Genomic DNA, 16795 nt, shown 5'->3' on the forward strand with positions numbered 1-16795 from the left:
AACCGGTAGTTGTAAAAATCAGGCTTTTACAACAGCAATTGTTAGCTCAATCGGTAGAGCGCAGACTTATGGATTCAAGGGTTACGAGTTCGAATCTAGCCTAAGTCAAAAGATTTTTTTCTGATATAATTCTTGAGATGGAATGTTTCTCTCTTCACCTCTCTTCACAAACATCTCGTAATTCTGAATAGAGATGTTTGGATGTGAAAGAAAAAAGTATACTAGGATATAAGAAAAGAAAGATAAATTACATGATACCTTTTGCAATTTTTAACTATATTTTCACCTATCTAGGACGTTTCTAAAAAGTTCAGACTTCCAGACCTCCTTTTCGCTCTCTTACGTGTCCTTTAACTAATTTCTACAATTACTTATTGAGTCTAATTTACTTATAATTACTTATTGAGTAATTATACATATATTACAGATGTCTCATCTCTTTCTCTTTTCTCTACATCATGTCTTGAGATGAATGTTTTGACAATAGGTTACAGACACGATTTTACAAAATAATACGATCTGCGATATCAGTGATACATATTGTGGTGTTTAACTTAACATATAAAACAATAAATAGAAAAACTGAGAATACGAATCTTTTCGTGCACTGATGCTTCAAATCTGTGTCTTTACTCCCTATACCTATGTTAATTCCCTAGTCAAAATAAAAACTCTTCAAAATTAATCAAAAATTCTTATACAACCATCCCTTCCTTGGAGTACTGCGCGGTCACATACCCATCACTGCGATGTAAAGGCACTTATGGCGACGAGGATACAAGCGAGTTTCTAGTATTGAACCTCTAAAGAATTCTATTCTTACAACTAATTTCAATATAAATGTTAGACATTCAGGGCAACGCGCAATTGATATCAAAATTCATTAGACCTAAGTTTGCACTAAAGTGGACCAACGGCCAGAAATTAAGAAGTCATTATTTCCAATTAAGAACGAAGTAAATAGAAAATCATTCATTCAGTATCAAATTTATCAGATTGATTATCAATATACCAATTTATAAATGTTATGTAATTGTGGAAACAAAGAATTTTATGGTTAGAAAAGCAACGAAAACTGAAATATTAGTTTTTTCTAATTTCATCCTTAGAAATAAGCAATTATCAAGATATTCATAAAATTACATTTTAATTCTCTACTAAAATTCGTTTAAATTTTCGAAATACGTAAATAAATAGAATATAAAACTGAAATCTTTCAGTTTAACGTCCCACGATTAAGCTCTTTAGGCTAAGGGAGGAGTTGATTAAAGCAAATGAATCATGATGGAATAATTAGTGGAACGAGAAAGTGGGAGGAGTCGGGAGTACCCCGAGAAAACCTACGAACACGATACTGTCCACCAGAAACTTACTTGGCCGGGGATCGAACCAATGACCTTGCGCACCAGAGGTAAGTGTTCCACCACTGAGTTACCATCCCCAGCCGAAATATAAGCAGATATAACAAATCAAAAGTTTTGAGAATTTTTGTAGAATTACTTTGTTGTTGAAAAAAATCTTAAAATTTTATAGAGATAATGGTAGTATTTTTTAAAATTGGATAATAAGTGACAAGGGTAAGAGATTTTTTGTAATGTGATTGTGCTAGTATTTTTATTTCTCAAATATCTAATTTTTTATGCAGTGTATTCATTTAATATCCTTAATCTGGAAATTGCCACACTCTTTATTGGTAGAGTTTTCACATTCAAACTTATGGGGTGAAAATTACCACCCTTAAAATATTACGAATAAACTTGATAAAATAGGTCAATTAGTTTGGCAGCACTGCAATGTTTCCATATGTTCCTATAATCATGCTTAAGGTTCCTCTGGGAGTAAATGATTTTTATATGAGTAATGACCGAATGGAGTGTTATTAGTTGTAAATTATATATATTTCCTCAGTAATAAGGAGTATAGCAGGACGCGACTAAATAAGTATGATCCATGTACTTTGGAGTGTCATTACTCGTATATGTTCAATTTACAAGAGAGATGACGTAAGTATATCACAAGGAAATATTATTGAACAATGCAATTCTATGTTGGTAGTTACTTTTAACGCACCTACGCCAAAGAAAACATAGGTCTCCGACATAGTTGCGTTTGACGCGCCTACAATATATAGAGTGACCTCAATATGTTTTCAGTATAATCATTTGCAACTTCATATAGCGAGTGTGTGAGAGGGAAAATGTAGGTCCTTGACGTATTTGCATTTGGCGCGACTATGCCATATAGTCTGACCTTTATGTGTTGTGATGTACAGTTATTATCAATTAAAATTTTCTCCGTACCTTCTTTTTTATATTACATTTCGCAATTTATTAATCAATTCGAATGATTTAAACGGCATTGGAAAGAGTATACAACAGACCTTTAAATACATTATATAGATATATTAAGATAAAAATAACTTGTTATAGTTCTGGATATGTATTTTTATGGTAAAATGTCGTAAAGAGCTATGCGCTATTAAATATGCTCATTACTCTTAAAAATAATGTGCAATATCATCTGTTCAAAATAACAAATTAAGGAATTTAATATAAAAATAATTTTAAAAAATAATCAAAGCAATTTGATAATAGAAAATTTGACATAGTATTTTTCGCAAAGTATGTTCAAAAATGGGAGAAATATGTTTATGTAACGTTTTATATAAAATGTTTAAATATGCGTTTATGTTTAAAATTGCGATAGTGCAAAAGTGAGATTCGTCGTTGAAGATGTGATACCTCTTATGTCCAATTTGTTAGTTTTTCAGGAGACAAAACAACGTCACTATAACTATTCGCAATATTAATATTTCAGACCTTCCAAAAGGTGTTTTAACCTTTAAAAACACGCTGATACAGCTGCTCTCATCACAGCACATATGGCTATAATACACTGAACACGCTAGCATACGAGGTATCACCTGAAGTTGCCAGCAATCAACATGCAAGCAAACGATGTAATCGATTGTTTGCTAGAACATGGGTTATTGCTTTCTCATATGGTTTATGCCAAGAACTCAAAATCGCAAAAGTTGGACATACAAGGTATCACATCTTCAACTACGATATGTTAACAACTCTATACCAATTGAAAGAACATTTTTATACAATAGTATTGGTGTATTTAAAATATTCCTGTAGCGCTGTAGTGTACATAATTTAAAGACTAGGAAGTATTGATCTAATAAAAAATGATTATACCGAATTGTTCATTTACTTTATGTTACAGAATCAATACTGGTCATGTGTCTAGGTCACAGTTCCGTGAGTGTTTGGGAACTGATAGTCTTTTGTGTTCTGAGGAAGAGCTTTACGCATTAGAACAGAGATATTGTGATGACGTAGGATTTAATTATCACTGGTTTTTGAAGGAAGTAGATCCACCAGAAAATATAGAACCACTGGTATGTAAAATGTTCTACGTATTCCTAGTAGTCTTTGACGATCCAGTAGGCGAATTCGTGCGTCATTGTGTGTGGAAATAGCATATGTGTTTACAATTGCTTAATAGTAATTGTATTTATCTTCAAGAACAGTTTCTATGAAATACTTACTGATGCTGTTTGGTTTATTTTTACTATTAAATATTTATCAACTACATTATTTTCTTATTATAGTGTTTAACGTTGGTTTCCATTTAAAATGGATGAATGTCATTATCTTATCGTAATAGTTTGAGGTAATATTCGAGTATACGATTATTTAATAAGATAAACAATTCACAGTAATATATGGAATTTAAACGTAAGGTACAAACATCGCTAACAGCTATACTTTACAACTAATTCCATTTAGAATGCGTGAATGACCAAGTACACATATTCTACGATACGCATTGAAATAATATTAGCTTCAACTGCTTTATTATGCACTTAATGTTTCTACCTGCAATTATTGATTATGGTTAGAATATAAAAGCTCACTATCTCTAACTGAAATATTCCATCCTCTTTGGAAAGCATTATCAAATAAGATTTAATGAGAAAGATCTCATTGCACATAGCAATTAACAAATTGTTTGCTAGTTTATTTAAAATGAACTACTGAAATCTAAAATCTTAACTCATCGTTATTAGAAACGTAACAAGAGAGCCGCTGGGTGATTTGGACATATTATAAGAGACTGAGGAATTTGTACCTCATCGAATATATCAAAGTAAATGGAGTCGCATATGGGACCGAATTTAAAAGAGGATAGGTTTTGTAAATGAGAAAATGAAACAGCAATGTAAAACAGTGAAAGAAGCAAGAGATAGAGAAGAAATATAGTGAATCAGGAACCCGAGTACTGGGTTAAGTGGGTGAAAGTTATATTGCAACTTTCGTTCACCTAAGCCGTGATGATATGAGTGCTGAGCCTATTTCCTAATGGGTTTTGGGTCAGAGAGGTTAGTTAATACAAAGCAGTAAACCATACATAAATAAAATGAAAACGAAAATGACACAGATTCTTAACTCCATACTTCATATTAACGGAGTGCCTTATGACTAATCCAATCTTAGTTTACCAGTAGTTTAGACAGCGTGAGTCAACTCGAGTACTGTTGCTTCACTGCCCGCAATGCTAAAGTGATAGAAGTCATCATTTTTACACGGATACATTAACAATTTTACTCCCGTGTTAATACGGGTGAAATATGTAATACTGCAATTTATAAAATTTTCGATGTTCATTTCCTTGGTTCGATCCTAGGACCTTCTACTCACAAGTTCGATACTTAAACCACTATACTAATTTTTCATTCTTGAACTGAGGGAAAATCGATTTGAAGGGTATGTAGGAAATTGCATGATTGACTAATTAGTTTTTGTAAATATGAAGAGTATCTTATAGAAGGTATGAGAATTCCTTTGCAATTCATTTGTTTATATTGCGGGCACTTGGTAATGTTTCATTATTATCTTAGATAATATACTATAGAGAAGAGCTAAATTATATAAGGAAAACCAATATTAGGCCCTATATAAGTGAATGTTGTCGGTAAGACACTAATGTTCACAAAGCTCTTGAAGCTTTCGAAATTAATGTCAGAAATCATCTAATACTTTGCACTATGTGTCAAAGAAGTAAATGCATGCTTTCCGAATAACAGTATTGTCTGCCCCTTCCTGTACTTAATGGTATGAAAATAAAATACCACACGTTGTCCTATATCACTTCGACGCAGATTCCTGTTTTCTGATCAGTTAAAACAGTATTCCTGGACACCATAGCGAAAAATGCATTTGGTTTTTCATGCACCGTAACAAAAACACAAAGCGTGAACACAATAAAAACGAAAATACGGAAAATATTGAATGTAAAGACCCTTGTCTCTATCGAACAAGTCAATTAATGTGTCATTCTCATTCTAGCTGCGTTTCCGTGGTGTAATAGGCAGTAAGGAGAACTGGAAATCGAGAGATTCTCTGGTCGATTCTCGTTGAAGTGATTTGTTATGTTTTCTTTACCACAATAGAAATTTTAATTATCCAGCCATATGAGAAAAGCAAATCGTGTAGAAACACATCACTTCCGTTTGGCATGCACATTAGCGCTAAGAAATATTTTCATTTCTTACAGTCCAAACCGTTGACAATGAGCTAGTGAATAGCTTTTCTTAGTCTTTTTATGAACAATATCCAAGGTGTTGTCGTCAACAACGCCATACACTATAAATCTTAATGTCACAAATTCAATTTCCGTCAAAAGCAGTCCTTTTTATTTTCAGAACGACAGGAGAAGGTACGAGAAAGTCACATAGCCGAAACTATTGATAGGAATAGATTTGATATATGTCAGATGCTTCTTATTATCAAATATGAACATAATAATGCAGGATGCGGAAAAAATCCCGTAACGATCCAATATCTCGTCAAATATACAGATCAGCAAAACAAACAAAACGTGTATTAAATAGTTTCGAAAAAGCTATCCAATGATACCAAACACAATTCCCTATCCCCACCCCGTTCGGGGCTACGGGAGTAAATTAAAATTTTAAATGGAAACTCCAATTTCTTATTGCACATTTGAACTCTCCAGAAGGAGTAACAGTGATTTGACCCAGAATTAAAAACAGTACCTTGATGGATATCGGTTGAGTCGACACATAAAAAAAAGTTATGAAGATGTGAATTGATAGTCCCGTACTCTGTGGTCTTACGGCTAGAGTACTGGACTGCGGAGTCAGACGTTCCCGACCCCCGCTAAAGACAACTTTTACTTTTGTAACATCATCAAATAATAAATTCATACGTTTTAACTTCAATCAGTAATTTACTCAAGTTACATACAATACAAGTTTCGATAATTGGTTTGCAAACTAGTTTTATGAAGTGGTCCTTAGTAATAGAGTTATTAGGGTTAGAGTTCATATAGTTATTTACAACAAAAACAAACCATTTTGTCACCATTCGCATTTTCTTGCAACTTAATAAATTATGATCATATAGATTATTTTTATCGAAGTTAGATGTATGAAGTCATTTTTGGGAACAAATAACACACATAAAAATGTTACACTGCGCGAAATCGAACCCGGGACTTCTGATTCCGCAGTCCAGTACGCTAACCGTATGGTCACAGAGTACGGGTCTGAAAATTCGCATTTTCATAACGTTTTGATAGTCCCCCTTTTTCTGTGAGTCGATTTAAACACCATCCCTGAAGACACTGTTTTCAATTCTGGGTCAAATCACTATCACTTTTTCTGAAGAATCCAAATGTGCAAAAAGAAATGGGGTTCAGATTTAAAATTTTAGTCATTCCCCGTAGTCGCAACGGGGGGCGGGTTAGGGAGTTGCGTTTGGTATAATTGGATAGCTTTTCCAAAAGTATTTAACCCATGTTTTTGTATGTTTTGCTGATCTGTATATTTCTCGAGATATTGGATCGTTCCTAGACTTTTCCGCACCCTATATATTATTAACTTTATGTGTTCACAACTAGAAATATCATTTGATAACATCAAGAAATGGAGTATAAATATTTGTCAGCTGGTGGCAGTACTGAATTTTGTTTTGCCCTTCTTCTAGGTAGAAAAATGAGGTGACAGCCTGAAGTGAATAGTTGTAACTACGATGACAAGGGTTGGAAGTTCGGTCACCATTTGTGATTTGTGTCGTTGCTTTAATGCTTTATGAACTGTGTATGAAGCATTAAAGTTTATAATAATTTATTGATGAAATTATGAGTAATATTCAAAGAGTGAGTCAATTGTGTAAATTCTTACAAAGCACAAACATAGATCAAACTAACGTAACCTTTGTAATGTGCGTGTGTTCCTCGTAGCAAAGAAATAAGTTTTCCTCTTCCAACTATCGTCTCTCATGGATATTGAATAGCAAGTAAATCTGAATATCTTGTGGTCTGCGGATCGATTCCCATTCAAGCCGTACCATTTTTATTTCTTGAGCACAAGTAGGAAAGTGACAAAAAAACTTTCGAATCACGTGAAGTCTGGACCTACGGGTGAACCAAAGTTAAGGCCCATTACGTGACTTTCTTGAAGAAGCAATAAAATAGTGGGAGGATTTGCTGTCTTTGTCTAGGAATGCGAGTATAAATGAAAGAAGAAACCATAACCGTTATGTTTTAATTTGAAAAAGGATTACGTTCACTCTTAATAAAAAGAGAAATAAAACTTAATGACAGTGCTTTGTAGAAAAGTAACCTCTTTTAAATTGTATAAGCATGAGAGGCAATTCTCTCGCGTTCATAACAAAGGAATCAATTTACCAGAGAGCTGTGAATGAAATAAGAGGTTTGAATAAAGAAGAAAGATTGAAAGAAATAAAATATTCACATACAACTAGTATACTAAAGAAATGAAATAAAACTTGATTTTAATGTTGCACAATTGTGCTGGCTAGTGTAAAAGAGCCGTTAAAAGATGAATAAAATAAGTTGTGAAAGGATTAGTAGAATATAGAATATGGGGAGAAACGGGAAAATCCCGAAACATCCACGAACACAATGTTATCCACCACAGACATATGACGGAATTCCTGAAGCCATAGGTGAGCGCTCTACAATGCCAATATGACTATCACGAAAATGAAAAAGAAGTATGTAAGTCACATCGTGTTTCGCATGGAGACAATAAAACTTGGTATAATCGCCATTTGCGGCAATAACATCAGACAGACGTTTATTCATGTTGGCTACTGGATTGGAATCATTGCCGAATGCAGTCGGAAATGATCCCTGAGTTCCATGGCGTGATCCTGAAGAAGTTTCTGATCCTGGTCCTGTTGACATATTTTCCACTCTTGGATCATGGAAGCCCAATGGTGTTCTATAGGGTTAAGATTAGAAAATATGAGAGGCCAATCTAGGTAAATCAGTTCGGGATGATTATCGGACCTTTCCATTGTCTGTCTTGATGCACGAACCTCACTATGGTCTTGCATAAAAAATTAATTCATCTTTTCCACCGAAATATCTTTGAAGGAATGGCAGTAGCGTGTTCTCTAATGATCGAATATAGGTTGCAATGGTCATCCTCTCAGGAGTCGGCACGAGCTCACAAGGACCCAGAGCTGTCATGTAACCACAAAACTGAGCTGAAGCTTGACCAGAGTGCAAGGTTCGACCTACTTGCTCCAGGTGATATCGTTTTCCAAATGTTTGGTTTAATATTACTCTTCCGTGTTCATCGGAAGGGAATACCTTCTCGTGGAACCAAATGATTAGATGCCAAATTGCGTGGAGTATTCACATGCAACTAAGCACATTCCAGACATCTTGGTTTGTGCCCCTGTGTTAGAATAGTTGTCTTAGCGGGACGTGCATGGCTAATTCCAACAAACTTCAGTCATTGTCTAGTTGTTTCGTGTGAACATCCATATTCTACTCACTTATCACTAAAAGTGGATCGATGATACAAGGACACAAAGCATTTCGTACCTTGGTAGTAAGATCTGCATCCTGTTGGTCCAGCAAATAAAGATTTTGTATAGGGACTAATTAGTAAGAAGCAGAAATTTTCAGGAGTGTCAGACCACAATATATGGTCTATTTTATGAAAAGTCCCCACCTCTCTCTCTTGCTTCCCCCTCTACTTTCCCCTGAATCTTTTTAGGTTTTTGCATTCTTGAGGAAAATATTGACTTTCAATTAAGTAGCTACTGCTTCAGAACTCGTCATCCGACTATCACATTATACATCACTCTCTTCAGAACAAAACATACTTCCAAACGATATTATTCGCATATTTGCATGATATAGGAGAGAAAGGAAATTTTGAGTAAAATATGGACAATTTCCTCCAAAAAATCCCTTTTTCAAAATTTTGTGCAAATATATTTTCGAAGTGATGGCTGTACTGAAATAATCAAAAATTGCTGTGACATGCTTATGCTTTACAAGTCTTTTCTGACTTTTGTTTTCTACCCCTCCTATTAAGAATTTTTCTTCAAATATTTTTTTATCTGAACGAAAACGAAGTAACAAAGAAAATGTTCATTTCTACCCTCTCCCTTTTTTGCCCAGTAGTTTGCGGAAAAACTACTACTAGTACTAGGTGTTGAATATTTATCGAAATCAATCGCCGTTTTCTTCGATGTCAATTGCGGCCAGTGTTTCTTTCAAAAACGATGTTCCGGATGGCACACTTAGTATTCCGGGAGGCAGTACTGATACTATTCTATTTATTATTATAGTATAGACGTATTAGTTTGATCTGCTCCGGGGAGACAGTGCCTCCAAAAACAGGTCTGAAAGAAACACTGATTGCGGCTATAAATGAGCAGTACTAATCCGAGGTTCGCTACCGTAATTGGTATTGGGAACGACGGTGAATGCTTCAAACTAGACCGACGATAGGTCATATGTTTTGTTATTTTTGTGGAGGTCAACGATTCCTTGGCGCTAATATATTTATTAATTTCCTCTTAACCCTTGAACTAAAATAGAGACCATGTTTGTTTCGGAACCGCCTTACGCGATTAAAAAGGAACTGGTTTCACCCCATATTGCCTCGCTCAAATTATATCCAATCAGTAGACTTTGAATTTTGATCAAAGAGGGTGTTCATTGCTATGTCAGAACAGAACAACTTCAATGTCACCACATGAATATAGGCCCTACTCCTCGCCACTCAACTCTATCTCTCACTGATGTTTAGATAAAAGAGTTTCTAAAAGTTTCCAAGAAAAGCATTTGGAAACAGCTTGGCTTTATTTTATTATAATACCAGAGGCCAGCTTTCAGAAGGTAAGGTCAGTGCATGTGACATCTACTGCAGGCTCAGAGTGCTGTTTTCCATTATAGAAGGGATTCTCAAGGCACGAAAACATCCCTGTTCTTTCCAGTGTGTGACTTACCAGGAGGATCAATCTCTGAAAAACTGGATATCTTCCATAAATTTTGAGCTTCCCCATGTTAATTCCTCGGATGTGAACTTTATTCCCCTTTAAAAAAGTCATGCCCTTTAATTCACACACTGACTCCTACTGGCTCCAGTGTCGCTTCGGACGACGCACAACTTCACAGTAGAGCCATTTTGGAGGACATTTTTGCGAGTTATCCCCAATTTCCCTTTACTCATGTCAAGGAACAATATGCGTGATAACTATTGAAAAGTATACTTCATTTTATAGAGAATGTGATACAATTCTTGATATCAGGACAAATGGTACTGCGTTTATATTTTTTTATATTATTTTCTCTTTATAGGTTCGGTCAGGTCATAGGTTCGGTTTCGAGTGTACAGAGCGTATTGGTATACAAACTTTCCCCTCATGTATTTCGTCTATCGTGTCAAACTTGGTACACTCATTTCTTATCTATAGTATTTTTCGAGATACGTTTGGATTATGTGTTTTTATCCGGGGCCACTCCAGAAGAATCCAAAGTTGATGGGAGAGACTTCTGGAGGAATTTTCCCGACATTCTCCCAATTTTCCCTGTTCAAGTACGTTATGGATCCCAACACATAGCACCTCTGGAAAGTTTGTTGTATGTTTAAGAGAATGAACAATAAATCATGACTTTCTAATGAACAGTGTTGATGCAATAGACATTTCACTGTGAGTTTACGATTTCCTTTATACTAACAGGATTCACGGGCCCCAGGTACTTACTCCGTTGTCCATGGCACATAATTTTTTGTACATGAACATATCTTTGTTATGTTTATCGAATGGGCTGCGTTCGATTTGGATGTCCGGATGATAGTTCATGTCCTTTCCTTGTGAGATTATTTCAAAGTGAAAAAGGTTTCCTTTTGTCCTTAAAACATATTTTTTTCTCAATAATTCATTGAATGTTCGCAAAACTGTTCAGAGTTATTGATGATAGGACAGAGTATTTTTAGAAGTCAATCTGAAATTCGTGTGTACTCCTCTTTCGTAGCGACGAGGGCTGAAATATTGAAAAAAGTTATTTCTGTCGGAAAAATAGACGAATTTCCCTCAATTTTAAATAAACGTCTTATTTCGAAGTTAGTTCTTAGTAAATTTAGACGAACAAAATAAGGTACAATTTATTAAATTACGCTAATTTTGGTAGCAGGAACATACAGTTATTTAAAAATACTTGATATTCATTTTCAAAATCCCAGTATGAAATACGGTATATGTGCCTAATGTCGTCATGGCCCCAGTGCACGTCATATCGGTTTTTATATGGGCACAATATGGTTCCCACTGACATTCAGAAGTAGCTACTTTTTATGCATATACTTACGTTTTTCGACTTTCTTTTGTCACGGTTGCAGCGACATTGTCTCACGCAAAAACGACCTGCTCGGGAGAGTAATGCTCCCGGAAGTACGTTTTTCGCGCGCTATTCTAGCCAGCTGTTTTACGCGCTATCCCAGCCAGCTGTTTTAAGTTGGTCACAAAATTTATATCATGGGGGTCAAGGTGGAACAAAACGAGTCCGGTGGGGCTTCTAACCCGTTCCTATTACTATTACTACTACTACTACTACTACTACTACTACTACTCTCACTACTCCTACTTCTACTTCTCCTACTACTACTAGGTACTAGTACTTATCTGCACAAAAGTAAATAAATCACTTTTTTGAGTATGATTTTCATCTTATTTTAATAAAAAGTGTTACGAAAATTAAAAAAAAAAACAACTTTCAACCCACGCCAAAAGTGATATTCGTTACTAGCACGTAGCGCAACCACTCTCGGCCAGCAGGGCCGACAGCAGTAAGAGTTTGATTTCTACTATTTGAATGCTACGTGGCAAGTAATGAATAATGCCAACCAATCAGAACTGTGTATTTCGTTCCTACTTTCTGGAGCATTACTCTCCCGAGCTAGTCCTGTTCAAAGTGGAGTTGAAGCGCACGGTGACTGCAATTTGGAGTTTTCCGCTGAATCTTCAAATCTGAAAAATTTGACGTAAATTGGAACATAAGAGTTAGGTAAGTGCTTTTTAGTTCTTTATGTAATTATAAACATTAGATCTAATTTTTAATAAGATTTCTCACTTTTTAATAAACGAAACAATTGAGCCTTATTTAACTGAAACAAAGGGATGACGAATATTGGTACCCAAGATTAGGATTTTTGCCTAATTTCTTCATAAATGACGATATTGGTACTTTTCCATAAGGTTTGGGAAGAAAGTTAAAATCCATTTTGTTTGAGTCACTAACTCCAGAGTAACTTCCTATAAAAATTTCACCCCCGTGAAGTTAGCGAACAAAAGTTTAATAAATCGATATTTTTTAGTTCTGAGTAGTACTCAAAGAGTTCTAGAGTTCTTGCCAGGTTACACGAATATTTCTGGGTAAATAAAGATTTTATAGCGATTTTAAAATTTCGGTGCTAACTTCACGCAACACCAAAAATCTTAACATCTCTATATTTTTTAGAGTTCTGAGTAGCACTCAAAGAGTTCTAGAGTTCTTGCTAGGTTAGACCAATAGTCCTGGGTAAATAAAGATTTTATAGCGCGGTGCTAACTTCACGCAACACCAAAAATCTTAAAATCTCCATATTTTTTGGAGTTCTGAGTAGCACTCAAAGAGTTCTAGAGTTCTTGCTAGGTCACACCAATAGTTCTGGGTAAATAAAGATTTTATAGTGATTTTAAAGTTTCGGTGCTACCTTCACGCAAACCAAAAAATCATATAATGTCTATATTTTATAGAGTTCTGAGTAGCACTCAAAGAGTTCTTGAGTTCCTGCTAAATTAAACCAATAGTTCTGGGTAAATAAAGATTTTATACCGATTTTAAGGTTTCGCTGCTAACTTAACGCAAAACCAAAAATCTTAAAATGTCTATATTTTTTAGAATTCTGAGTAGCACTCAAAGAGTTCTAGAGTTCTTGCTAGGTTAGACCAATAGTTCTGGGTAAATAAAGATTTTATAGCGATTTAAAAACTTTCGCTGCTAACTTCCCGCAAAACCAAAAATCTTAAAATGTCTATATAGGAGTGTTTAATAAGTTAACGGACTGATTGCATTTTGTTAGAATAAAAAATAATTAAATTTTCATTGGGCTTAATTGAACCATTCTTCAGTGTTGTACGTAAAAATATTATTTTTTACATAACACTACTTGCATTTAATATGCGATAATTTTGTATAAAAATAATAATTGTACCTTTTACTAGAATGAGATAATTTCTAAGGCGGAACTATGTGTACTACTCGATGGTCATCTTAAGCTACTACTTCCGCTACGTATACAATTTCAGCTGGAAACAATTTATTCTATTATGTTCTCAATGTAAATTTCATTTTTTTCTATATACAATGAATAAACAATAAACGGAAACAATATATATAGTATTTTTATGGTATTTGCTGCAGAGTTCTTGTTGATTGTTAAACACAAGGATTGTTGTTGACATTGTTAACAAAAACGTTGGGTGACAAAATTACTTTTTTAAAATTATAAACAGGCCACAAAATATACGATAATGCCCATTAGTCAATACTTGAAGGTTATGCTGTTTCAGCTCCGAGAAAGGTTAACTTTTTATTTTATATCAACTTAAATCAACAACTGAGGAGCTTGTTTCTAAAATGCACTATATCACAGTTAGGAATTTTTAAAGGAAATAGAAAAAACAAATATGATTATTAAATTTTGCTTTAGAATGGTGATTCAGTTTCATGTAGGTAGAATATTTTACAATTTATTTTTATGTACATAATTCGGTGAATACATGTAATTAGTAATTTTTAATAAAATATTAAAAATTTTAGAAATTATGGATATGGTACCTTCTGGTTTTATATGTGGATGTAGTACATTTTGGTACTGTACATTTTGGTGCTGGGTAAGAGTTCCGAGTAGCACTCGTAAAGTTCTACAGGGTTTTGTTGGTAGAATGGTTAAATATTTATTTCCAACAATTTAAATTATCAATTTATGCGCCACTCGCGAACAGACTCTGAACAAGGTATTAGAACTCTTTTATTTCGCAATGAAATAGAGTTCTGATGAAAGTTCTGAGTAGCGCTACTCAAGCTCTATTAAAATATTCTATAAGAATTTAGATTAACAATTTATGGGACGCTCGCAATCCGACTGTGAGCAAGCTGTTAGAACTCTTTTATTTCGTAATGAAATAGAGTTCTGATGAGAGTCTTGAGTAGCACTTGTCGATTTCAATTTCTTGGGTAACATTGTTTGAATTTTATTACGCACGTGTCATATACGTACTTGTTAATGATTTGCACAGATTGTATGTGTGGTCAGTAGATTATGACGAAACATTTATTTCCCATTTATTCCCTTATTTTGCGAGAATTGTTCTAAATTTTCATGAGAAACTTTAGAACTTTTCAAGTGCTACTGACACCTCTAAATACATAAAGACATTTTAAGATTTTTGGTTTTGCGTGAAGTTAGCAGCGAAACATTAAAATCGCTATAAAATCTTTATTTACCCAGAACTATTGGTCTAACCTAGCAGGAAGTCTAGAACTCTTTGAGTGCAACCCAGAAATCTAAAATATATAGACATTAACTATTTGAGTGCTACCCAGAACTCTAAAATATATAGACATTTTATGATTTTTGGTTTTGCTTGAAGTTAGCACCGAAACTTTAAAATCGCTTTAAAATCTTTATTTACCCAGAACTGTTGGTCTAACCCAGCAAGAACTCTGGAACTCTTTGAGTGCTACTCAGAACTCTAAAAAAGTATAGACATTTTAAGTTTTTTGGTTTTCCGTGAAGTAAGCACCGAAACTTTAAAATCGCTATAAAATCTTTATTTACCCAGAACTATTGGTCTAACCTAGCAAGAACTCTAGAACTCTTTGAGTGCTACTCAGAACTCTAAAAAATATCGATTTATTAAACTTTTGGTCGCTAACTTCACGGGGGTAAAAATTTCGTACCTGTACGACAATTCCTTCCAAAGGACGTATTAGGGCTGACGACAATTGACAGTGCGTTTGGAAAGTTCGGGTTTATTTTAGATTCTTTTTTTTACACTTAAAATCATTGTTGTGTGTTTGCTTTATTTATTTCAACTTATGAGCCATTTGTATCGGAAGCTTAGCCCGGGTGATGCCTAGGAAAAAGAAAAATCCATTTCTGAAAATACTATGTAAGAAGAGGATATATTCAGAAAACAGTGTTCCGTTTTTTGTTTCGTGAAATTAAACTTCATTGAGTTGTTCATTGTGATGTTTATTACCTTCTGCCTTTTAGGTTCTTTTTTATTTTTATTTATTTATTTTTTTGTGCTTTCAAATGAGTAACTGTAGAAATAGTGGGTATAATTCGTGCTTGTCTCTGTGATTCTACATTAAAGCCTATGTTATTTGAACATCTTACAGATAAACAATGAGGGCTGAAAAACAGAGACGAAAAATTATGCAACACTCCCAAGAAGCAATGGAGAATGCCATTGAAGCTGTGAGAACAAAAGTCCTTGAGCATTAGAAAAACTGACATGACGTTTGGTGTTTCTAGGATGACCTTGTCTGACAAAGTGAACGAAAAAGTACCTACCGAAGGGAAGATAGGACCTAAACTATTCTTATACCAGCCGCGGAGGATTTTATTGTAGAATGGTTAATTGATCTTGTGCATGCGGACCCTCCAATAAAGAAAGGCACCTTACTGGACACAGTACAGAAAATAATGAAAAATGATGGTCGAGTAACTCCTTTCGTTGACGGAAGACCATGAGAAAAATGGTACAAAGTAAGTTTCCTGCAACTTTTATTTCTCCTTTTTTCTTTGATGCCTTCGTTAATTTTTATATTGATTACAGTCTTTCCTGCAATACTAATCCTGAAATACATTGATATAGGCCTATATTATAGGGAAAGCATGGTTACTAACTCCTTATAAATTTTATAAGCTTTCTGAGTTAGTATAAGTAGATAATATGAAGGTAGTACGTTTCCATTAATGTAGCCTATATCAATGTGAATTGATTAGATACATTTTACTTCGAGAGAAATAGTCTAAATAGAGGACTATTCTGCAAACAAAACTAATAGGCCTACATGTATTCGAGAGTGGATAAAAGTTTTGAAAATTGTTAAAGTTTCTCGAATTGCCCTTTGAAATTCACACTTTTTAGACAAAAAGTTAATAGATGTATGAAAAACTATGTGCTATGAGTCGTATGTGTACGTTTCGACCATATATATATATATATATATATATATATATATATATATATATATATATATATATAAGTAGGACAGTCTAGATTTGTACACGACCATAGCTTTATTGTTTGCTTAATTGCTTTATTACTTGTTTACTTTCTTGTCTGTGGGACCGCCCCGGCCTTGGGTAGGTCCTAGGTGGAGGTAGATTTATTACCCTGTTTGTTAGGTGGTTACACGGGTTCCTGGAAACGGT

General features: G+C 34.4%; 1 protein-coding gene across 1 annotated transcript in view; it reads left to right on the forward strand.

Annotated features, from left to right (window-relative positions):
* The window catches only part of LOC145679576 (uncharacterized), a 694799-nt gene that overhangs the window by 556071 nt on the left and 121933 nt on the right, over nucleotides 1-16795 (forward strand). Inside the window, exon 9 of the mRNA XM_081750156.1 lies at nucleotides 3232-3406. Coding sequence (XP_081606282.1) covers nucleotides 3232-3406 — 175 coding nt within the window. The remainder of the gene's footprint in view (nucleotides 1-3231; nucleotides 3407-16795) is intronic.

The sequence above is a fragment of the Thermobia domestica genome, chromosome 1 (genome assembly GCF_964235325.1).
Source record: "Thermobia domestica chromosome 1, izTheDome1.hap1.1, whole genome shotgun sequence".
Classification (NCBI taxonomy): Eukaryota; Metazoa; Arthropoda; class Insecta; order Zygentoma; family Lepismatidae; genus Thermobia; species Thermobia domestica.